Source organism: Cydia amplana, chromosome 14 (assembly GCF_948474715.1).
Source record: "Cydia amplana chromosome 14, ilCydAmpl1.1, whole genome shotgun sequence".
Lineage (NCBI taxonomy): Eukaryota > Metazoa > Arthropoda > Insecta > Lepidoptera > Tortricidae > Cydia > Cydia amplana.
In genome coordinates this window covers 16,674,498-16,698,049 of record NC_086082.1, presented here as the reverse complement: position 1 = coordinate 16,698,049, position 23,552 = coordinate 16,674,498, and the positions used below count along the sequence as shown (strand labels likewise).

The 23,552-nt window shown below is 39.3% G+C and overlaps 3 protein-coding genes across 3 annotated transcripts; 2 read left to right on the top strand and 1 right to left on the bottom strand.

Moving 5' to 3' along the window:
• Positions 1 to 8,579: 8,579 nt before the first annotated feature.
• LOC134654254 (serine protease 1-like) lies at positions 8,580 to 12,321 on the top strand. Its single transcript, XM_063509721.1, has 5 exons — positions 8,580 to 8,773; positions 10,347 to 10,614; positions 11,199 to 11,291; positions 11,794 to 11,972; positions 12,179 to 12,321. The coding sequence occupies exons 1-5, from the start codon at positions 8,711 to 8,713 to the stop codon at positions 12,281 to 12,283; spliced, it is 708 nt and encodes a 235-aa protein (XP_063365791.1). The 5' UTR covers positions 8,580 to 8,710; the 3' UTR covers positions 12,284 to 12,321.
• A 1,577-nt stretch (positions 12,322 to 13,898) lies between these two features.
• On the top strand, positions 13,899 to 16,191 carry LOC134654381 (brachyurin-like). The gene is made up of 5 exons (XM_063509846.1): positions 13,899 to 14,136; positions 14,584 to 14,851; positions 15,146 to 15,235; positions 15,397 to 15,581; positions 16,048 to 16,191. The coding sequence occupies exons 1-5, from the start codon at positions 13,936 to 13,938 to the stop codon at positions 16,150 to 16,152; spliced, it is 849 nt and encodes a 282-aa protein (XP_063365916.1). The 5' UTR covers positions 13,899 to 13,935; the 3' UTR covers positions 16,153 to 16,191.
• Positions 16,192 to 17,497: 1,306 nt separating this feature from the next.
• Positions 17,498 to 23,039, bottom strand: LOC134654255 (brachyurin-like). Its single transcript, XM_063509722.1, has 5 exons — positions 22,805 to 23,039; positions 21,202 to 21,469; positions 20,755 to 20,844; positions 18,512 to 18,696; positions 17,498 to 17,602 (listed from the first exon to the last, which is right to left on the bottom strand). The coding sequence occupies exons 1-5, from the start codon at positions 23,009 to 23,011 to the stop codon at positions 17,498 to 17,500; spliced, it is 855 nt and encodes a 284-aa protein (XP_063365792.1). The 5' UTR covers positions 23,012 to 23,039.
• Between the last annotated feature and the right edge of the window lie 513 nt (positions 23,040 to 23,552).

The following is a 23,552-nucleotide window of genomic DNA, read 5'->3' as shown; positions in this document are numbered from 1 at the left end:
TGTGTGTAGTAGCTCACATTTAATTAATACAACAAGTCGGGCGTGAGTCCGGTGAGTCGTGCTTCAGAGTAGTGTACATTACGATACAGCTAGGTGCGAAAAATAGGAAATTCGCAACGAGTGGCCACGACCGTATGGAGTGTTTTAAATCGACACGAGTTGCGAATTATCTATACGCACATATATCGTAGTAGTTAGTATATGGCAATTAAAATTTCCGAAATATAGTTACTTAAGGGCCTACTGCAGCCGCGTCTGGCGCTTCGTAAACCACGCCCTAGAGTTCTTCCCTCCCCGCTAACACGCACACATGGAAACGCTTCGCGCCGCACGTGAAGTTTGTGTGACCTTTTAGCACCATCTAACGTTACAGAAGTTAACTACCATTATACGCGGTCGCTGCGGTCGGCCAGAAACTTAAATTCGGAAAAAATTGAAACAGATGGCGTTGTTACTTGTTCATAATAGCAAACAATAAAATAATTAATTAATAAACCTGAATATTTATTGTTGTTTTGGAAGATGTTAACAGCATAGAAGCAGCAGCGTATATAGCATATAAGTTAAGAGTATTGATAATAAGAAAATAGCACAAGAACAGAAAAGAGATTATTTTTGATAAAATATGATGAAAACAGATTTACCTACTTGATTACGCTCACCTGACTTTGCGGTCACTAATTGCAAATTTCAACCTTATTGTTATGGGGTTACAATACCCCTGGGGTTGCAGGCGTCCATAGTCGTTATTATTATAAATGCTTTGGTTGAAATGCTTTTTAACCCTCGAATTTTTCATAGGTATAGTCACCTGCAATAATATGTTACTCTTCGACGGCCGCAAAAATATGTATGTGACACGCTCTTATGGCTCTACAAATAAGATCTAACATGATCTACCGCAAAACGGCCTTCGGTGTGTAACATATTATTGCAGCTGACTGTACTCGTATTCATTGTTGTATAGGTAGGTATTAATATCTTTTATCCGATCGATTTGCATTTATTTGAAATAAATCACAGTGTTTAGTAATTATATGTTTTATTGAATAAGAGATTATTTAGGTATGTAATGAATACAGGGTGCCTTTTTGAAACACTCATTTTTAGGGTTCCGTAGCCAAATGGCAAAAAACGGAACCCTTATAGATTCGTCATGTCTGTCTGTCTGTCTGTCCGTCTGTCCGTCCGTATGTCACAGCCACTTTTTTCCGAAACTATAAGAACTATACTGTTGAAACTTGGTAAGTAGATGTATTCTGTGAACCGCATTAAGATTTTCACACAAAAATAGAAAAAAAAATTTTTTTGGGGGTTCCCCATACTTAGAACTGAAACTCAAAAAAATGTTTTTCATCAAACCCATACGTGTGGGGTATCTATGGATAGGTCTTCAAAAATGATATTCCAAAGTGGTAAAATGTGCCCCCCCCCCCTGTAACTTCTAAAATAAGAGAATGATAAAACTAAAAAAAAATATATGATGTACATTACCATGCAAACTTCCACCGAAAATTGGTTTGAACAAGATCTAGTAAGTAGTTTTTTTTAATACGTCATAAATCCCCTAAATACGGAACCCTTCATGGGCGAGTCCGACACGCACTTGGCCGCTTTTTCTGGATAATTTTGAATTTCAATTGTCAGGGGTGCCTACATTATTTTTTAATACATTTTACAACGACAACAAACAAAAGTTCAAATTCGCCCTATTTTTATTACCCGGGTCGATCGCAACAAAATAGAAAATCATGTTTTTCAAATCTAAGCGTTATTGTAATTTATCTCAAATAACCAAAAAGTCAATCTGACTAGAACTTAAAAACGAACTGAATTATTTTAATATGTCGATTTTTCTTGGTGACCCAGGAGAATTTTTTTTTGTATCCCATACAAAAAGAGCGTATCCCAATCGCGTATCGGTTTTGGTTTTTACTTATAAGTGTGAAAAATATATTCTACCATATACGAAGGATGTGTGTTTTTTCATGTTTTATGTGTCTTTTTGTACAATAAAGTGTTTTACTGCTACTAATATATCATATTAACGATTAACTAAAAAGGTATTTACATCTAATTTAACTGGTAAATTATTAAAGTCCGCTAAAATTAATATATACCTATTCAAAAAAATATTTGTTAATATGTCCCAAAATCATGGCTCATTTTTTAAGTCTCCTGACTTACCAAACATATCGCAACGAAGGCAAGGGTACAACGCGGCATCGTGAACCTAATAACGTAACGTTTCAGTTACTTTTTTAGTCGCCGACCATTTTATCCGGGGTACGAAAAGAGGTATTAGATCTATCCTGGGTCTAATATGCTATAAAAACATAGTTTTTTGAAAAATGTTCGTAGGTAGTACACAAAATTTACATTTTCTTTTAAATGTGATTTGGGTCATCGTTCTACCTGGTGACTTTTCTGGTGACCCAAGAGACATCAATTTTATTACGACTCAGGAGACTTTTTTTCTATGCACTTTGATTTTTTTGATGCGCTAATTTTGTAATCTAAAATAACTTTAAACTGCTGATATACTTATATCACTTTGCTGATGAGTGGAAGTGGAATTGAAACTTAATTTATTGTTCTCTCCCTTGACATTTTGGCATACATTTGACATGCTGCAGTGCACTCCTAACGTTAATAAAGACATAATTTTTAGAAAAAGCTTTAGGAAAACTCACTCTTGAGCTTAAAACGATTAAGTCCTTATCATATTATGTTAGATTTTTAGTACAGACCCCAAATCAGTAAAAATGTCTCTTAGCCAACTAAATTTGTCTCTGGAAAAAGTACGATATCCCTAAAAATTGTACGTACATTTCGCATTTTTCTGAAGGAACGGAATTCATAAATTGGGTTATTATTATTTTTTCAGATTATTTGATTGCATTGACATATCACCAAGATAGATAGAACATTTAAGTTACCAGAAGAAAAGCATTTGTGTTCTTTTATACAGTGTGGAAAAAGTAGGTTCGATTCCCGGGCGCGACTAAGCGAATTTAAAAAAAAACAACGTGTTGCATTCCGGGAGTGCCGACAGAAGTGAAAACTCAATGACTAGTCCAAAATGTCTGCAGCACTATGTATAATTGACCCATCCTCCTTTCTATTGAAAACTTTTGGTTCCGATATTGCTGGTCAGTGAGCTTGTTTAAAATTCTAAATTCAAATTTATAGCGTTAATTGTTTAAAATTCGAATAGAAATTGTAAAGTTACCTTGCAGACCTCGCATCTAAATATATTTGGTCATGATATTTTGAGTTTTATTCACCAGTACTAGAGTTCACTTTTATTAGCGATTTCATCAAGATGTAGCTTTATTTAATTATATTTGAGTGATATAAAGTTATAATACTGTGAGATCCTCGTACTTCAGCCCGTACAAGATTATAACCTTTTTCATGTAATGTCATTGAGTTTTTCTTTATTGATTTAAATGCCATCTAAATGATTGGCCATCTAAACCTTACGGTCACATGATCGCCTTACGCTGTCTCGAGTTTATCATTTTTTCCCCACCTCAAAAAGTGCCTAGCGCCGCTAAAGAAGTTTTTACTTCAAAAATCTTTGAATGCAGTTGTTTCTGTAAAAAACAATAATGTTTCATTTAAGTAAAATGAGCAAACTTAAGGTTTTAAGGCACTTTCCCTCCAGGGCCCATAATTTTTTTCCACCCGGTAGTAGACAACTATTTTTTTCGACTAAATGAAGTTTTATTAGATAAATCGTTGATCACATGGCTCGTTTCACACATCACATCAAATCGTTTGTCATCACAATCAAAATTTGTCAAAAGTAATGAAATTTATGCCAAAAAAACATAAATAAAACATATAAATTCAACACCATTTTTTTAATAAAAATCTTTCTCGATGATATAAAAAAGAACATCGACAAATTATGTTCAAAGAATTAATATCAAAACAGATGTCATAATTAGGATTGGCTACTTTAAGAAAGGGACAGAGAGATTTAATCCTCTCGCTCTGCACGTTTTTCTCATTCCTCCTTGTCAAGCCAAAATAAACTATAAAATGATAGTAACACAGTACATTGTAATATTCACTTTTTCCACGGTATCATGTCATTGTAAATTACTTATGTGAAATTGTAGTGGCGTGCGACTTTCAAACCGGAGGTCACGGGTTCGAACCCCGGCCCGTGCAAGTGAGTTTTTGTAAGTAGGGACCTTTTTTAGTGGTACTTAAATATAATAACTTTTCGTATTATTGAAATAAAATATTTTATTCAAACAAACTTAATAATATAATAATTAAAACGAATAATATCAATTAGTTTTTAATATTTATTCAATTATTTTAAATTATTTGAGCATGAAACATACTAGATTTATTTTTATCATTACAATAGAAAAAAAGCAAAAAATATATTCTTATAGATATTTTATTTTCAAACAAAAATAAAGCAAAAAGTTACGGTTAGATTCTGATGGCTAAATACCAAACAGCTACCGATACATTTCAATATCTGTCGAAATTTCCTAACCCGTTGTAACTGACAAAGAGTATAGATTTCGACGTAGCATGACGTAGCCTAGCAAACACGCACACATGCGTAACGTATAGGCCTGTAAGAAGGCACCATCATAGGCTTACCTCCGATTCCGTTACTACTCAATGGAGTTACGACTCAACGTTTATTGGATATTAAAATTTTACGTAATTCGGAGCGCTGCGCGAAGTGACATAGGTCTTACCTCTTTGAGGCACGACGGCCATCTAACATTACTGGCATAAAGGATGCATTTATGACTTTGACGCATGACAGAAAGAGAAACCATGGAGAAACCGAACTGCGTAAAATGGGCGTTTGCTGTTGAATTCATAAAATCAAAAATCGATAATAAATCCATCGGTAAAGGATAATAAGTTAATATTTAGTTCTTTCAAAGTTAAGACGAGATGAAAACCTTTGCTGTAAGGTGGGTTGTGCTGGATATGGATGTGTTTTCTAGTTGCACGAAGCTAAAACCGAAAAATGAACACGTAAGTTTGGATTTATTTTCTATCGAGAAAATTTTAAGCATTCGTGTTTCGACTACTACGAAATCTCTTATCATATAGTCAAGAAACATATATCCGAAAATCACTACTGTTTGTTTCCGGGGCTAGCCACTGCCACCTTTCTAAGATCCTGTTATTTTTCGATGCACGGCCTTAATGTGCTAATTATCGCACTAGTGCGGTAAGATTAGTACCATATGTATTAAAAAAAACTAATTGTATCGGAACCGGCAGGGCGCGTGTCCGCTTCGCACTTGACCGATTTTATAGCCTCAGGCTGAATAAAGACATAAATTACCGATGTCATTCGCGGGGCAAATATTCCTACGGAATTCCGTTGTTAAAGTTATTTAAAAGAATGGCTTTACGCGGTTATCACACTGTGGGTGTGGGCGAGACAGCGATATACACGTATATAGCGATGTCCCGCTCGCACCCCGGAGCAAACAATGTGAAGACCGCCTTAGACTGGTTCTAGACGTTGGAAAATTCCGATTAAATTGTATAACTTTGTAGGTTTAAGGCTGAATTATGATGGGCTTGTTATGGTTATTAAAAATACTCGTATGTTTTAATTAAGTAAAATATTCTGGCGAGCAAATAAACTATAAATAAATTGTAGGGTCACACGAAGTACGTACGAACCTATAGCCGCAGCCATACAATCGAAGATATATGCTCTCATTTTAAAACCACATTCTGAAATACTAACATGAAACTCGATTTAGTATGGGATTTTGAGTTTCCAAAACGCGCGGCGCGCCGCGCTGTTCAAAATCCCATACAAAAATAAACATCTTAACGCAAACGCAAACTCGTCACGCTAAATTAATACTAACTAACTAAAATAAAACAAGGGGTTCTGTTATTATTAGTTTTCGTTGCTAGAATTAAATTGTAATGATTGTTACCTACAAAAAATCGAGGCCGAATTCATGCCAACGAGCGAGATTGCTTTAGTTAAAGTCTCTAGGTAAAATCTACCAACTAATTTGTAGAAAATAAATGAATTGTGAGCAAACAATTAATTTATTAATTATTTTAGTTACATTCGCGTACCCCATCCAACATAATTGATTATAACCGATTCAGCGAAGTATAATATGAATAAATAACTCATGTATATTATATTTTAGCGGTGATTTGCATGGGAGATTATAGAGGACGACGGAGTGATTTAAGACCCGAGTATTGTTGGATAAATAATCTTACTTTTAAGATGAAAGAAACTACCATCAGTGCCATTAAGATTAAGATATAACACTCTTACCTTACGGTAGATATCGCTATACGGCACCAGGCGTAAAAATAAACGAAAGTACTTATCTAATGAAATAAATATTGCATTTTTATTTTGAAAACCTCGGTAAACATTTTGATTTAGGTACCTACACATCAAATGTTTCCAGGCGCGGCTCACTCCGCGATTTATCCGCGTCGCTACAAGTAGGTACCTAGCTACAAGTACATGCGGCCGACACCAATTTTGGTGTCTAGCCATAGTAGTTGCCACTTGCCGCGCACCGCTACGGAACGGGGACGCCTGCTCGCGCTTGTCATATTTGTCGTAACAGACTTTGGTAACAGACGCGTTTTCTTAGACAATAAATACCTAATTTCTATTCCTTTTAGAGAGTGAATCTACTGTACCCACTAGTACTATTATTTTTTTATGTGACTTTACTGAGAAAAGTGGACTAAATGTCTTAAAAAAACAAGCAACAGTGCCATTGGTTTTCGTCCAACAAGATACTTGCAAAATTGCTTGCAAATTAAAGAGCATGTTCCTGTCTGGCGGCGTGTGTTAGGTCCCGGTCCCGGACAGTTGCATCCGCCTTTTGACTTTATAAGTAGTACCCCTCTCTTGATAGGGATCGTCAGTTTGACATGCGTTGCGCTTTGCGCCGTGAAAGCTTTAATTTCGCTTCGTTAATGTCTTACAGGCCAATTCTAAATTCTATATACAGGGTGCTTCCTGTAACAGGAGCAATAAATTAAACCAAAGGCTGTACTCCTCAAACTGACCAACATTTGTTCAGCAACTTTTAAAAATTATGAATCCTTTAGACTTCCTCTTTTTCATACAAAATAAATATTGCCTTCAATGTACGCTGACATCAGTGTGTTTGACGTTGCTTGTCACGCTTTAAACATAACAAAATTTGCAGTACATTGCGTCTTAGAATAAACTTTAAAGTGTAATAAAAATCAAAACATGAGTTATTTTCGAAAGTTGCTGAACAAATGTTGGTCAGTTTGAGGAGTACAGCCTACAGTTTAATTTATTGCTCCTGTTACAGGAAGCACCCTGTATAGAGTCTGTTCGGAAAGAGAAGAGTCATGAAATGTATTGGGTTCCATACATTCCACGACTCTTCTCTTTCCGCACAGACTCTAACGTACACTGACATCAATATGATATTTGAATCATGTTAGAATGAATAGTATACTTATATAAAGGATGGCTCACGCTAGACCGGGCCGGGGCCTGAGGGCTTACCGCTAACCACGTTCGACGTGTTGCCTCCCTATCACACTTACGTACGAATTTACAAGTGCGACAGGGAGGCAACACGTCGAACGTGGTTCGCGGTAGGCCCTCTGGCCGGAGCTTCCGGCGCTTCGTTTTCTATGGAAAGCACCACGTAAGCACACGATAAGCCGTCATAGAAAATGACGTGTCAGATGCCTCGGCCCGGGCTCGGCGCGGTCAAGCGTGGGTCATCCTTAATGGATTGGATACATTTCTTATAATTAATCCCAATCCATTGATGAAATTAGTATAATTTTTATTAATTCTAATAAAAATGAAATAAAACGCACCTTAAACAGTAAAATCAAACCGTTCTAGATAATGATATGGTTTATGTCAGTTTATACTATGATAAAACATTGCTGCTATAGTCAATTATAAACTTTAAATAATCAGACGAAGGTTTATAATTTGTTACTTTCTTAAATTTTTCTAGATACGAGTGTTATATGTCTAAAGTAGTTAAAGGCTCGTAAAAACTACGCATAAATTTCTTTTAGGTGTTTTATAGCTGATTTATTATTAATTATCTAATATTTGGGGGGTCTAAGTACCTAATAAGTAGGTACACTACTTAGGTACCTGTACTACTATCATAGTAAAAAAAATTTGCTTATATTTTCTTTCCTAACTATATATACCTACCTAAGCTTATACCTTAAGCAGACTGTTAGAGTACCTAGGCAGGCGATGCTTCAGAGCCTATTAAGGTATACGTGCCAGTGCTTGACATAGGAACTATTGCCCAATAGACGACACCCTTACACATCTAAGTTTTATTTGACACGTGGGACAGCGAATTTCGTCATTCACCCGCGGGTAAAACAAAATACACCATTATCACGGTTTATTTTTACCATACTTAAATGCCATCTTTAATAGCTATTGTACTAAACAAATAACCGTATCAGTTATCAGAAATAACTATTAATAAAGTGTTTCATTGGCAAGATATGCGATTAAATTGGCTTTCTTCAGAACGTGTAAGGCAATAGTATTTTGAAGATGGAGCTTGTCGTGGTGTGTGCTCTGGTTGCACTGGTGTGTGGAAAACAAGTAGGATCTAATGTAGATTTGGACTATCATAACCATGTGGGTATTCCTACTGCGAAGCGGATTAAGGCGCTTGAGTTGGAAATGCACAAAAGTATCAGGATCACAGGGGGAGCGCCGGCTAGGATAGGACAATATCCGTTCTTTGTAAGTAAGAGCCTATTTTTATAAGCAATGTCATGGGCGTACCTAGCATTTTTTAAGGGGTGGGGCAGACGTAGGGGAGACTGGGTACGTTGTAACAGAGTACGGTTGAAACGGCTCTAACGATTTCGATGAAATTTGCTACATGGAGGTTTTCCGGAGTGAAAAATCCATCTAGATCTTGTCTCTGGGAAAACGTGCATTTTTGAGTTTTTAAATATGTTTTCCGCGGTCTCCCAGATATTTACAAATGTGCCTAATAATTGTCAGCTTCTGGTCAGAAAACCAGGGTGGAGCAACACTTGCCACCTTGCCCCACCGTGCGTACGCCTATGAGCAATGTGCCAATGACATTTTGTTTAAATTGTAAAGTTCTCGTGAAGTGTTCTCGGTATTTTTTTCTGTGCTGTATCTATTGCCAAACCTTCTTACAGCTCGTTTCGACTTCATTGACACTTGAAAATAAATACAGCTACTTTTACTATGGAACCAACCCCGAAATCGCGAAAAAAAATTTACCCTTCCATAGAAAATAGACCAGCCAAAATGTATGACAGAAAACTTGGAGGATACAACTAAACGGAGTAGCCATTAACAGGCTTTCCCCTCTGTCGAAAATAGGCGGCCAACGGTCATACACAATGTATGGACTGACGTTTATCTGACATGGCTATTTTTACGTTACGCATACATTTGACGTTCCCCTCCCCCGCAAAAATCGGCAGACTGTTTTGTACAGAAAATTACAGACATGGCGTCTCCGTTTGATTATATCCTCCAAGACAGAAAATGTATGAATTGGTCCTATAAAAGTTGCTCAGTATAATCCCAACATCTCCCTGGCCACGGGAATGCAGTTTTTTTTGCCACTCTGCATGGGAACCCCGGAATTTCATAACAAAAGTTTAAAGTTTAAAAAATCATACCTCGAAAATTACGAAAAATCGGCTAACATACATGATAGCCCACGACGTGAGGAATCTAAAAAAAATTTTGGAAGTCAAGGTTTGGACCACCCTGTATACGAGTTAAGTACCTATATACCTATCGTACGTACCTACTACGTAAAAGAAACAGTCTTCGGAAGATAAATACATTGACTAATTCTAAACTTGCAATGTGGAAACTTGCATGAAAATGTTCATGCATATAAATAATTGAATGAGTTTCCCAATATTTAACACACACACACATGTGTATACAACAAACAAGTGTACCCTACAAGCGGGGCTTACCGGGCACCTTTGTGCATGCGTATTTCTTAGTTATTATAAATAAAATTTATTCTTATTTCCTATTTCTATTGTACTTTGGAAGTGTCAAAAGTCGCATTGTTAAATCTTAGTGTAAGTTTGTATAGTACAAGTCTGTTTATTTAGTTCCGATCACAATGCAATCCTAAAACTATTGTCACACCTCCTAGTGGGAATTGTCTTAGGATGTAGGCTATATCTACCATTTTGTAATTCTACCTGTAAATATTATTGGCCTGTATCTGTTTTTTTCCCCAATAAAGAAAATAAAATAAAATAAAAAATACTTGTTGGGATTGACAGAATGTTCCCCTCTTTTCCAGGGTGGTATCCTAATCACAATGATCGACGACTCCCAATCCGTCTGCGGGTCCACATTACTCAGCAACACCCGAGCCGTCACCGCCGCCCACTGCTGGCGGACCGACTTCTCCCAAGCCAAGCTCTTCACCGTCATCTATGACTCCATCTTTTTGTTCTCTGGGGGTACTAGGGTCTCCACCAGCGACGTGGAGTTGCATGAGGACTATAATGCGACCACGATTTATAATGATATTGCTATCATTAAGCATGCCTGGGTAGATTTCAACAGTAAGTAAAGTCATATTTACCAGTACCTTAGCACCACCAGCAGCATGTAATATCATTCTGATAATTTTATTTACTAACCGCTTCTCGGTGATGGAAAACATCGTGAGGAAACCGGACTAGTCCCAATAACGTCAAATTGCTCAAGAGTTAACTGGAAGAGATCCCTGAAAGGGATAAGTTCGCCTTTGTACTAATGATGTGTGTTCTTTCATGTTTTGTTTCTTTTTGTACAATAAAGTATTTTACTACTACTACTAACGTCTACTTTCCTGTCCGAGCTGGAAGGTCGGATTACATTCGCTTTATTACCACTAGTACTCGTAATCCGTATTTTAGGAATGTGGTCGCCGAGCAGATTTTAGGTTCCCCAAGTGAGCTGTGGCAAAAATGCCGAGATAATTGTAAGAGGATGACAAAGTTCCATCAGAGGCCAAATTCATGATAGCAGTCGATTATTTGCGTTGAATATTAGCTTATTAGTGACTGTCTTAGGTATTACTGTAGAGATAGATTATGAAATGAATAGGCAAGTGATCCTCCCTTCCCAGGTTTTTGTTCTAACATGAGGATTACATGTGTTCCAGGTGCCATACATTCCATTCCCATCGCCATTGGTGAAGACTCATATGTCGGCCAGTGGGTTCAGGCAATAGGCTTCGGCAGAACCAGTGATAGCCGTAAGTAAAGACTTACGATTTTTATCTTCATTCCTAATTGTGACCAAGTCTTGTATACCCATGAGGAATGAAGATGGGTCAATTTATAAAGATATTTTCGTACAAAAGTCATAAAGTAGACGCACAAGCTGTACTCCTAAAGGATGACTCACGCTAGACCGGGCCGGAACTTCCGGCGCTTCGTTTTCTTGGAAAGCACCACGTGATCAGCGATCAACCGTCATAGAAAATGACATGTCGGACGTCTCGGCCCGGGCCCGGCCTGATATAGCGTGAGTCATCCTTAATTCGGGACATCATCATGAAATGCAAATCCCTGAATTGCACGATCAAACTGATAAAAGCGAAAAATTTCTTCCTGAGTGAGTTTTCTCTAAGTAGGTAATAAATAAGGATATCATATGGATTCCAGAATTTCCAGACAACACACAGTTGCTCAGGCGCCTATATAGTCAAGCCTTGAATTTCCATTTGATCTTCAATTAGCTTGTTACGATTACAGCTATCATACCGCACGACCGCTTCCTCTCGCACGTGTTCGTGCAAGTGATCACGAATGAAGAGTGCGAGACGACCTACGGTCCCGCCGTCACAAACTCGACCCTCTGCGTGGCGACGACTGGGGGCAGAAGTACTTGCAATGGGGACTCAGGAGGGCCGCTTGTGCTGGATAACAAGCTGGTATGTATTGTGTGAGACAGCTATATAGCTGTTCCACTCACACATCGCAACAAGGCTCGCCCGGACCTACGGTCCCGCCGTCGTGATGGCGTGCTATCAATACTCCTAGAACAAATAAAATTATGCCGAATGCAGAGCACACTGGTTCGATTCCAGTTCTGGGCACTTTTTCCTTCGTATGTGACAATATAGTGTTTCCTTTGCAGATCGGTGTGACCTCCTTCGGTCATGCGGGCGACTGCACGCGCAGCAACCCGACCGGCTTCACGCGAGTCACCTGTTATGCTGCCTGGATCAATGACCGTCTCTAACTATCGCCACTATGTTGCGGACTCACAAAACTACTAGGAATCTCTAAAATCCGCAAATATTGTTTTAAGTGATCTAAGAACTCATAAGTGTTATTTTTGTGTCTTAAATAAGATGTAAATTGCGTGATGTGCTGTCGGAAAATTTCATATTTTTGTATGGGAATCTAAAATTTCCATATGTAAAATGAAGGTTTTCAAGATTTTTTTAAAACCCTCCGCAATTATTTAGATGCAATTGTACCTCCAAAGAGCAGCTTGCGAGCCACGGTTTCCCCTGCTCTATCTCATTCTCAATCCTGTTTGAAAATTTTGGCCCTGCATTTAAAACAAGCGTGATTTTCAGTAAAGTAAGTAATATCACCAACGCTCAGTGATGGAGAATCACCGGTCAAGCACCCAAACTTGTCCCAAACAGAAGGAGATCCAGACGCGAGAATGGCATTGGATTGGGCATATCCTCAGGAAACCGGACAACCACCTGGAACCGCTGACCTGGAAGATGTTCGGCAAACGGAAACCACGGTCGCCCTAAATTTACTTGGCGACACTGCATAAAGCAAGAGTTGGGTGTATTGGGGATGGGGCGGAAAAGGTTATCCAAGCTGCCCAGAACCGAAGTCTGTAGAATACGACTCGAGCCCTACACCCCAACAGAGGATAACAGCATGAAAAAAGAGAAGAAAGAAAGAAGACACCCCTCGTTCAGGCTGTGAACCGCGTGCGTACCGTAGGTATGTAAATAAAATTTTCAGTCCATTTATTTTCGATCAACTACCTACAGACAAGGTGCATGACCATTCATCTATTATAGTAATCTTATAACAGCGGACTTAATACAAAGCGAGGCCAGAACTCTAATGTACCTACAAAGAAAATTGTATTGTATACAAAAATTTTGCATTTTAAAGTATAAACTGGAAAACTTAAAAATATTGTGTAATTTATTGTCTTACCTATTTTGTGTAGGGGTCTATCTTTTTGTGTTAAATAGGTATCAAACCACCACTATTTCCTAACAAAGAATATACATACATACCTATACATAAGTATATAACTCTTCCTTGGTTCGTATCGTAATGACAGTGGAATAAATAAACAAAAAGCTATTACTACCCGGGAGGAATACAGGCCACACTTTCTCCCTGAGTCCTGAGAGTCTAGCTGATGATACCTACGCCTGCGCATTAAAATACTGTAACAAACTAATGACCAACAATAATTTAAACAATAGGAGCAGTCGACTGGAACTTTCCAAAAAAAATCCGGGAACTTTTCCTTCAAACCCGCAAGAAAAGAGCGTAATACTCTTATCTTGAAGGCCGGTGACGCACTTACACCCCCTGGTGTTGCGGGTGTCCATGTGCAACGGTGATTGCGTACCTACCATCAGGCGATTCGGCTACTCGTATCATTAAAAAAAAGTTTCTGGTAACTTTCCACAAATTGTACCTACATATCTGCATACGTGACTCTTCTGCATAAAATACTATTACTTATTATTCTGTGACACAGATTAGCCTCTAATCTCCATTAATTATCAAGACGTCATAATTAATTACAAAAATCTTTAAGACAATCTTTTTAATCCAATTGATAAAAAATCGTCTATAAAAACAACCTCCTAGATTTACTAGTTTAATCGAGTCCAAAACATGAAGATCCTAGTTGCATTCGCATTGATAAGTTTGGTGGCCGGGAAGGCAGTCATAGACTCCCCTGTGGAGCTCGACTACCATGGAAAGATCGGCATTCCTTTCGCGGCTCGCCTCAAGGCTGCTGAAGAGGCGCTGGACTTCGATGGATCCAGGATCGTTGGAGGAGTTCCCGTCGCTGTGGGACATTATCCGTTCATCGTAAGTACTGTTAAAATTTTTGCGTTCAAGAATAACTAGCTTTTGAATAACTTATAGAAAACTGCAACAGGGTTACCTACCTATCTCAACTTCGAAAACTTTAATTCCGATTAACCTCGAAATGTTGATCCGACCTAACGCGTTTGTCCAGAACACAGTTAAATTTTTAAAAGGATTACCAATCTAACCTAACCTAATGGCTTCTACATGATGCCTTTCTCTAAAAGTTTGAAAAAAAAAACGGTTTCTGAACAAAACGCATTCAGGCAAACCCCCATACAATACAAAGGCCAACAATTTTTCGCGAATCCAACTGTTTTTGTTACAACTTGTATAAAATATATCTCGGGGTAGGCAGTATCGTATGATCTATTGTATGGTATAGGTTTATGTTTGTGTTGCTAACGATTCTGTGTCTTGTCCTATATACCTATTAATGTATTTCAGGGCGGCCTATTGATCACCCTGACCACCGGCCAGACCTCCGTCTGCGGTTCCTCTCTTATCTCCAACACCCGCTCCGTCACCGCCGCCCATTGCTGGAGCACCCTGGCCTTCCAAGCAGCTTCCTTCACGGTGGTGCTCGGCTCAAACCTTCTCTTCTCTGGAGGCACCAGGGTCACCACTAGTGATGTGGAGTCGCATAGCAGCTGGAATGGTCTCCTGCCCGTTAATGATATTGCGATCATTAGATTCCCTCCTATTGCTTTCAGTAGTAAGTGACAATTTAACAACAATATCAGCTGTAATTATCTTCCTGGCGTTTTGTCCCTGGTTTAGTTCCTGTCGATAATCAATCGACAAGTAACCATGTAAAAATGTTACAACCAATCGGTTGATTATCGCACATTTTCTATCTTCACCACAGCGGCAAAGTAGTTTACTTATATACTTCACGTAGAACCTAGCGGGCGAATTAGGATGGAACTGGAACTTGATTAATTGTATACTCAAGTCAAAGAAAAAAAACACAAATAAAATATTTTCATAGCTAATTGAATGTTTTCAGACACGATCCAGCCCATTGCGTTCGCCACTGGCAGCGACAGCTTCGTTGGCAGCACCGCCTATGCTGCTGGGTTTGGTCTCACCAGTGATGGTAAGTTGACGTTTTTTTTTTTGACACAGCAGGCAAACGAACAGATGCTGCGATCGCCCTAAATCGAAAACTAAACAACATATTAAACAGGGTGCGTCTGTGCTCCTACTGTTCGTTCACACCCCCTTCTTGTTTAATCTTTAAAAAACTGTTTCTTGAAGGTGGCGCGATCACAACAAACCAGTTCCTCTCGCACGTGGCCGTCACAGTGGTGGACAACTCCGTCTGCACGGCAGTTTACACCATCCTGAACGTGCGCACATCCACCCTCTGCACTTCTACCACCGGTGGCCGAGGGACTTGCGGTGGCGACTCCGGCGGTCCTCTAGTTGTTAACAACCAGCTGGTCAGTATACTGTATCCATCACTAATGGCTCTGTGAGCTATAAATCTCGTCAATCCTGATGACTTCGGCCGTTTTATCTAAAAATTAAAAAAAAATCTAAATATGTATTTAAAAAAAACCATTATACCTACTTAAAAATCGAAAATTTTACGAGAATCGGTTGGGAAATGCGACCTGTAAAGGAGAACACAGCGGACAGGTATGGTAGCATTTTTGTTCAAACTGACATGGAGTCACTTCGGACTTACCTACTCGTTCAATCCTAATCAAGGCTCTAAAAATCAATCCCTGCGTAATGTTCTGCGTTGACCGAATCCACCATCGCCCAGCGACCCTTATGATGCCTAAAGCCCCGTCTCCATATCGCGCGGCAAGCTATCGAACATTGGCTCGCGCAGCAGCTCGATGGTTTGCCGCGCGATATGGAGACAGGGCTTCACAAGCAGTTTAATTTTATTTTTCCCAGGTCGGTATCACATCCTTCGGGCACCGCGACGGCTGCGAAGTCGGATACCCCGCGGGCTTCACGCGCGTCACCTCGTTCGCTGACTGGATCCTGGCTCGATTGTAATCATAAATGGCGTAATATTCATAATATAGACATTAATACAATAAACACTTTGTTTTTGTTAACTCCGTTAATTTTAAAGGTCAACTACGCACCCACGCGACCATTAGAAATAAATTAAATTACTTTTAGGGTTCCGTACCTCAAAAGAAAAAGTTAAGAAAATAGGTAAAAAGTAATTTAATAATATTAATTAATAATAATTTTAGACCCAGTAGTTTCGGAGATGGGGAGGGGGGCCCCCATCTCCGAAACTACTGGGTCTAAAATTATGAAAAAATACACATAATAAAAATAGGCAAAAAATTACCATTCCCTCCCCCCCCTATCTCCGAAACTACTGGGTCTAAAATTATGAAAAAATACACATAATAGCTCTTTACCTATAGATCACAGGGAAACCTATTAGAAATGTGCAGTCAAGCGTGAGTCGGACTTAATGTACGGAACCCTTTGAACGCGAGTCCGACTCGCACTTGGCCGGTTTTTTTCAAAATAATAATGGCGCCTTCATCGCAGTCCTCGCACAACATAATTATTAGTATTGCGATGCAACGAGGAAATGCCGCCAGCATCCTTGGTACAATGCTTCAAGGGCCTATTTTAGATTTAAGCTTGTTAATAATTTAGTTTATTAAAAGTAAGTGCCAATCCTTGCGCCACATGCACCCCTGCCTTGAATCTTCTCAATGATAATATACTTACTGGACACTTGGACAGCGACAGACAGCAAACTGGATATGATTCACTGCACTGAATCTCAATTTCTTTCCATTAGCAGCCAATACTTGTAGTCTATCACGATTTCAAGTTCCATACATTCCTGACACAGTGTTACCATTACCACTGCTCTAGATCAAATATATAGTAAATGTTTATACCGTCCTGTACAAATTATTCGTATAGCTGATCGCTAAAATCAGTCAGATTATTGAAATTGACTCTTTTTAACAAGTAGTAATCAATTCAATGGTACCTTAATCTGACGCGTTCGAGTATTTCTGACGATCAATTTTTGTTTATTCTCTGACGAGAACTCAGAATACATGGTGCAGAGTACTCAAAAGGATGCAAGGTATCCCCGTATCTTCTGCTGCGCTCGAGTAGGTACCTAACTCCCTAAATCCCCTCTTAGGCTCCCCTAATATAGGTAACTAAGTGGTGATGCTGTGATGAGATCGTGTAGAGCGACGATATTTATAATTACAAGGTAAGAAGAAAACATGTGTTAGATATTTACAAAAACTGTATTCGTAAATCCACCTGGAACTACAGCTGTCATGGATTTTTATATCACTGATGGACGTAATTACGTCGTCTGGTCGTAAGCGGTGTTGTAGCTTATGGTTTATAGATGAGACTGGATCCAGGGGGCGAAGACGGTGACGCGGGCGAAGCCAGCGGGGAAGCCGCGCTGGCAACCGTCGCGATGACCGAAGGAGGTGATACCGATCTGGCAAAAACAAAAACTGCTTGTTAGTCATCATAAGGGTCGCTGGGCGACGGTGGATGCGGTCAACGCAAAACATTACGCAGGGATTGATTTTGAGCCTTGATTATGATTGAACGAGTAAGCGCGAAGCGACTTTGTTTCAGCTTGAACAAAAATGCTACCACCTGGACAACGTCCCGGCCCGGCCCGGTCTAACGTGAGTCATCCTTTAAATTTATGGAGGAGTATGATCTCGAGGGTTAAGAATGTCAGAATAGGCAAAAAAAGATACTAGGAAGCATGACATATCCGAGTATAAGCCAACTTGTTATGATTTGAATCCGTGGTCGTTGCATCTTTGTGGCTCCCTTCAGAGCTGTTATTTTCCTGTTGAGAACGCTGTTGGTGCTAACGTGCATGTGCCCAAAAACCATAAGGATCTTCTCCCAACAGTAGAAAAGGTTTTGATGATCTGTTAACGTACGTATATATCATCATCATCATCATCATCATATCAGCCCTTTATCGCCCACTGCTGAGCATAGGCCTCTCTTCTAGTACGCCACTTGTCCCGGTCCTGAGCTAATCTCATCCAGAAGTGACCCGCAATCTTCCGGATGTCGTCCACCCAACGAGCCAACGGACGCCAGGCGCTTCTGTCATCCGAAAACGGCCACCATTCTGTTAATGTTTTAGTCCACCGGCCATTACTCTGCCTAGCAACATGTCCTGCCCAACTCATTTTAGTTTGCTAATGACGCAATATATACATATTAATAACGGTATATATACATATTATTAAGTAAAGGCAGTCGCCAGAGTCTCCACTACAGGGGCTTGTGCCGTCGGTACACACAGAGGGTTGTGGCAAAGTCAGTTGCACTGCCATAGGTGTTCGACATAAAGAAAAACGTTGAGAAAGATACTGACCAGCTGGTTGTTGGCGACCAGAGGACCACCGGAGTCACCGCCGCAGGTACCGCGGCCGCCGGTGGTGGCCACACAGATGGTGGAGGCCTGGACAGTAGCGGCGCCGTAGGTAGACTGGCACACGGCGTTGGTGATGACCTGCACCTGCACGTGGGACAGGAACTGGTTGTTGCCGATGTTGGCGTCTGGAAGAATTGAAGGGGTTTGTTTGGGTTTGTTGGGGGATGATTTTCTTTTTAAAATATACATATTTATTGTTAGTATGTTAGTCTGTAAGGTATATTAGAGTCTGTTCGGAAAGAGAAGAGTCGTGGAATGTATTCGGCCCCATACATTCCACGACTCTTCTCGTTCCGCACAGCCTCTATCTTGCTGCCTTTGTTGACTGAAAATAAATCATTTTTGATTTTGACATAAGCTTGTGTTGTTGGCACTCACAGACTTGTCATTTTCGCGCTCGCGCTTGACAGACAGCTGAAGTGTGCGAAAGGGAAGCCATCACGTATATGAACATACCATGAGTGTGAAAGAGTCAGACTACCAATGAGAAAACGTGACCACTTTTGACTTTGACAACGGCCGCGGACGGCCAAGAGCGTATCACAGTAATTTTCAAATTGAAAAATATACACGGATTAGGACGAAAAGTATTAAATAAAGTAATTCAGTGAAGATTGCGTCTTGTAGTGTGCCGGATTTCAGTGTTACAGTGCCAAATAATCCAAGCAAACACAAATTTCAGAGGATTTATGATATTCCTAGCGAAATTTTCATAACGATATTTTGTCAAAATAACAGCGTAAAAAGTGTAAGAAGCCGGTTTATAAAGTTTATTATAAGTTTTTCTTCCTTTGTGTGCTAATATTTTATCATATTAGTCTATAATTTAAAATATTTTGTGTAAAAACATAACCTGTTACTTTACGCTAGGGCTTGACAAAATGTTCATATGACAGTATCGATAACTTGTCGGTATATTAATAGCTATGTAATTATTTCTTCACAAGACATCATTAAGATATTAGCTTTTTTCTACTCCAGCACTTAAATGTGTCAATTAAATGACTGACAGTGATATCTAAAGCAATGTCATTTGAATGCTTTGTCTATAGGCTCATAAGATGACTGCTAGCAGTCATCTTATGAGTATAATACAACTGCTTTATTTTTTTTAAAGATACAAGTTCCGATCATCTTGATTGAAAGAGGTATGTTTTCATTTACAATAATAAGTCTTTTTTTTTTTAAATAATAACTCTTTTTTTTTATTTAATAACTCAATTTTTTTTAAATAATAAGTCTTTTTTTTTAATAATAACTCTTTTTTTTAATAATAACTTTTTTTTTTTTTTTTTTGCTGCAGCTGTCATAGAAAAAGTAATGTATGCAACAGCTCATAATTGGTTCTTAAAATTCTCGGGTCTTTTTTTACAAAACTCGACTACGTCTCGTTTTGTAACTTCGACCCTTGAATTTTAAGAACCCTTATTATATCACTGTTGCATAAACTACTATTATAACCGACTTCAAATAATAACGATTGTTATACCTTTTTGAAGGTGCTCATGTTTAGCGGTAAATTTAAACTTCACTTTCCAACACAGTAAGAGTTACATTAAGATAAGTCTGCAACGATTTTGATAGTACACGCAGTGCAAGTGTTATTTATACGTCATAATGTCGTAGAATTTTAACGTTTAAAATAACACATTTGAAAAAGTAGTCGATAAAGCAATCAAACATCGACAGATTATTAATATGTTGTAACATGACATCAATATTTTCGATCTCACATAGACAATTTACGCACACACTTGCATTTCATTTTTAGTCGCACTTTTGAAGATTGACAGTTGTTCTAGTCATATTAATTCTATGTTGGCACTAGACTACGATAGGTACATAATACATAGATAGCAATACATACTCAAATACATAGAAAAAATCCATAACTTAGGAACAAATATGTGTGATAAGCACCTAAATAAATTGCCAGAATTGTGAGTGTATAAGAAAGAAAGGGGAAGAGATATATCTTCGAAAACATAAATTTTCACTAAACATCAAATAACACTGATTTAAACATCAAATAGCTCTTGATTTAGAGATCGTCTGTTATTGAGTATCGTTTGATCTGTAGTGTAATATTATTATCATTTGGGGTTGGGACTCAAACAGTCACAAAACTTCATAAAAAGAAGCTGATATGATTTTTTGATCCGGAAGGAACCTTAAATACTTACTGTCGCTGGTCCTGCCGAAGCCAGCAGCCCAGGCCCAGGTGCCGACGAACTGGTTAGTTCCGGTCGCGAGACCAATGTTGCGGATGTTGTCTGCAAGAAACATGAATCGTGAGCTTTAGTGTTCTAAAAGTCTTATTTATTACCTAGGTGGAAACAATCTCAAGGGGGAAATAATAATTTCAAGCCTAAAAGCCATAATTTGTTAACTTTGCGAATATTCCGCGTTGATGATTGGTATTAGTTAGTACCATAAAACTAACAATCAACGCAGATTTTATGGAGATTGGGGATTTAAAACATAACGACACAAATGCTTAGAAAAATGCGTAGGTATAGAATATTTAGTTCCGGGTAAGGATATGATAATATGATATGATGATTTTCACATGGAAATCATCATTCTACGCAAACGAAATCGCAGATAAAAGTCCACAATAAAATACTCACTATTGTAGTTAACCCAGCCCAAACGGATGATGGCAACATCGTTAACGAGGGTCCACATATTATAGCTGCCGTGCACGGTGACATCGCTGGTGGTGACTCTGGTGCCGCCGTAGAAGAGGGTGGTGGAGCCGAGGACCACGGTGAAGGAGCGGGCCGAGCCACCGGTGGACTGCCAGCAGTGGGCGGCGGTGACGGCGCGGGTATTGGAGAGGAGAGAGGACCCGCAGACGGAGGTAGCGCCGGTAGTCAGGGTGATGACTAGACCGCCCTGAGAAAGTTTTAGAGATAAGTTGTTAATGTGTATGACAAATATAGATAGAGCCTCAGAAGCAGAGAGCATTCTTGAACTCAAGCCACACCCCCAGAGGGCCTAGATTCCCTATCTATCCACAAAACCCCAAACGATCAATCGTACATCCACAAAACCCTAAACGAAAAGAAAAAATGTGGCGGGATGACAGATGTGACACGAAAAATCACTTGACTAGTTATATCAACTACCTAGCTCACATAAACATTAAGGAGCCTCATCTGCCAACAAACCAGTCTGTGGTTTGGCAGAAGAATCATCATCTTCTTTGCGTTGTCCCGGCATTTTTGCATGGCTCATGGGAGCCTGGGGTCCGCTTGGCAATTAATCCCAGTAATTGGCGTGGGCACTAGTTTTTACGAAAGCGACTGCCATCTGACCTTCCAACCCAGAGGGTAAACTAGGCCTTGTTGGGATTAGTCCGGTTTCCTCACGATGTTTTCCTTCACCGAAAAGCGACTGGTAAATATCAAATGATATTTCGTACACAAGTTCCGAAAAACTCATTGGTACGAGCCGGGGTTCGAAGCTGCGACCTCCGGATTGCAAGTCTACTCTTACCGCTAGGCCACCTGCGCGTTTGGCAGAAGAATATATTATATTAAGTAATTAGTTGTAAGCAAGTTTTTTTTTAAATATCCATACATTATTTAAGTTTCCATTGGCGTTTTCTATCAACGATTGTCGTCAAAGAGTAGTATAATACTCTGGCAGACTCGCGCCATCCCTAAAGGGGCCCACTGATTAACAGTCCGCCGGACGGTATCGGCCTGTCAGTTGTTCGGAATTGTCAAATTTTTGTTCTAACTGACAGGCCGATACCGTCTGGCGGACTGATAATCAGTGGGCCCCTTTACGCCTCATACCTTCTCAACAAAATGCCGCCATCTGAGACAAAATAAGCGGTATCAAATACATAACTCTTTTACAGTACATATAGTGCTACTTTCCCGCACTAGTGCGTAAATAATCACTTTTCGTTGCTATGTCAAATATTTAAAGGGGCATATGTACTGTAAAACGTTGTACGATACGCGTGCCCTCCTTCGGTCGTGTTTTAATTTATCGCCACTCGTTTCGAATTTCTTCTTTTCCGCACTTGTATCGTAAATAACTATTTCGTAGAATTTTTAATTAAGCGGTATCAAATAACTCTTTTGCGTAGAATTATTAATGTTCTTGTCATTACGACCAAGAGTTTTCTTCTTTTTTGAATTCTAAGTTATAAAATGTAGAAGTAGAGGTAATATAATGGCTAATGACGATCTATAGATATTATAAACTTGTGCTCACCATGTAAGGGTACGCTCCAAGCCAGGCAGCAGCGCCTCCCACGATCCTGCCGCCATCGAAGTCCAGGGCCTCTTCAGCAGCCTTGATGCGGGCAGCCTCGGGGATACCGATCTTGTTGTGGTAGTCCAGCTCGATGGGAGCCACGAACTCCTCGGCCAGCGCCGACCCCGCCAGACCCACCAAAGCCAAAGCAACCAGCAGTTTCATGATGACCAAATATTCGTCTTCCACAAAAATATCCAGCTATTTATACTTTGTATTATCTTTTAAGATAATGCAAGTGTGCAGCCTAATCATGTTTTTGTAGTTCATTACGATTAATTTTAATTATAAGCCTTGATAATTAATCTGGGGATTAATCAAGTCAGAGTGAAGATAGTATCGTGGTTCCATAATATTGGTTTTTGGGACAAATACTTTAGGTAGGTACATGTTATTACTAACCGCCAATAGAAAATTGTAAGTAGGTACAATAAAGAAAACAAGATACCATTATAACTAAAACCATAATTGAACTGAATGATTTTACAGTAACTAGAAAAGTAAATGCTAAAAAGCAAGGTAAGCAGTTGAGAAAACCAGCTAGCTAGCCCACAAAAATGTCAAGAATTTGTTGCTGCCAGCATATTTCAGATTGGCTTGATTCCATGGCGCTGCGTTGAGATTTGAGGTGTAGCCTCGCTTTGCAACGTACCTAAGTTGTATGAATAACGGATACGGGGAGTGCTCCGAGGTTTTTCGGGTAAAT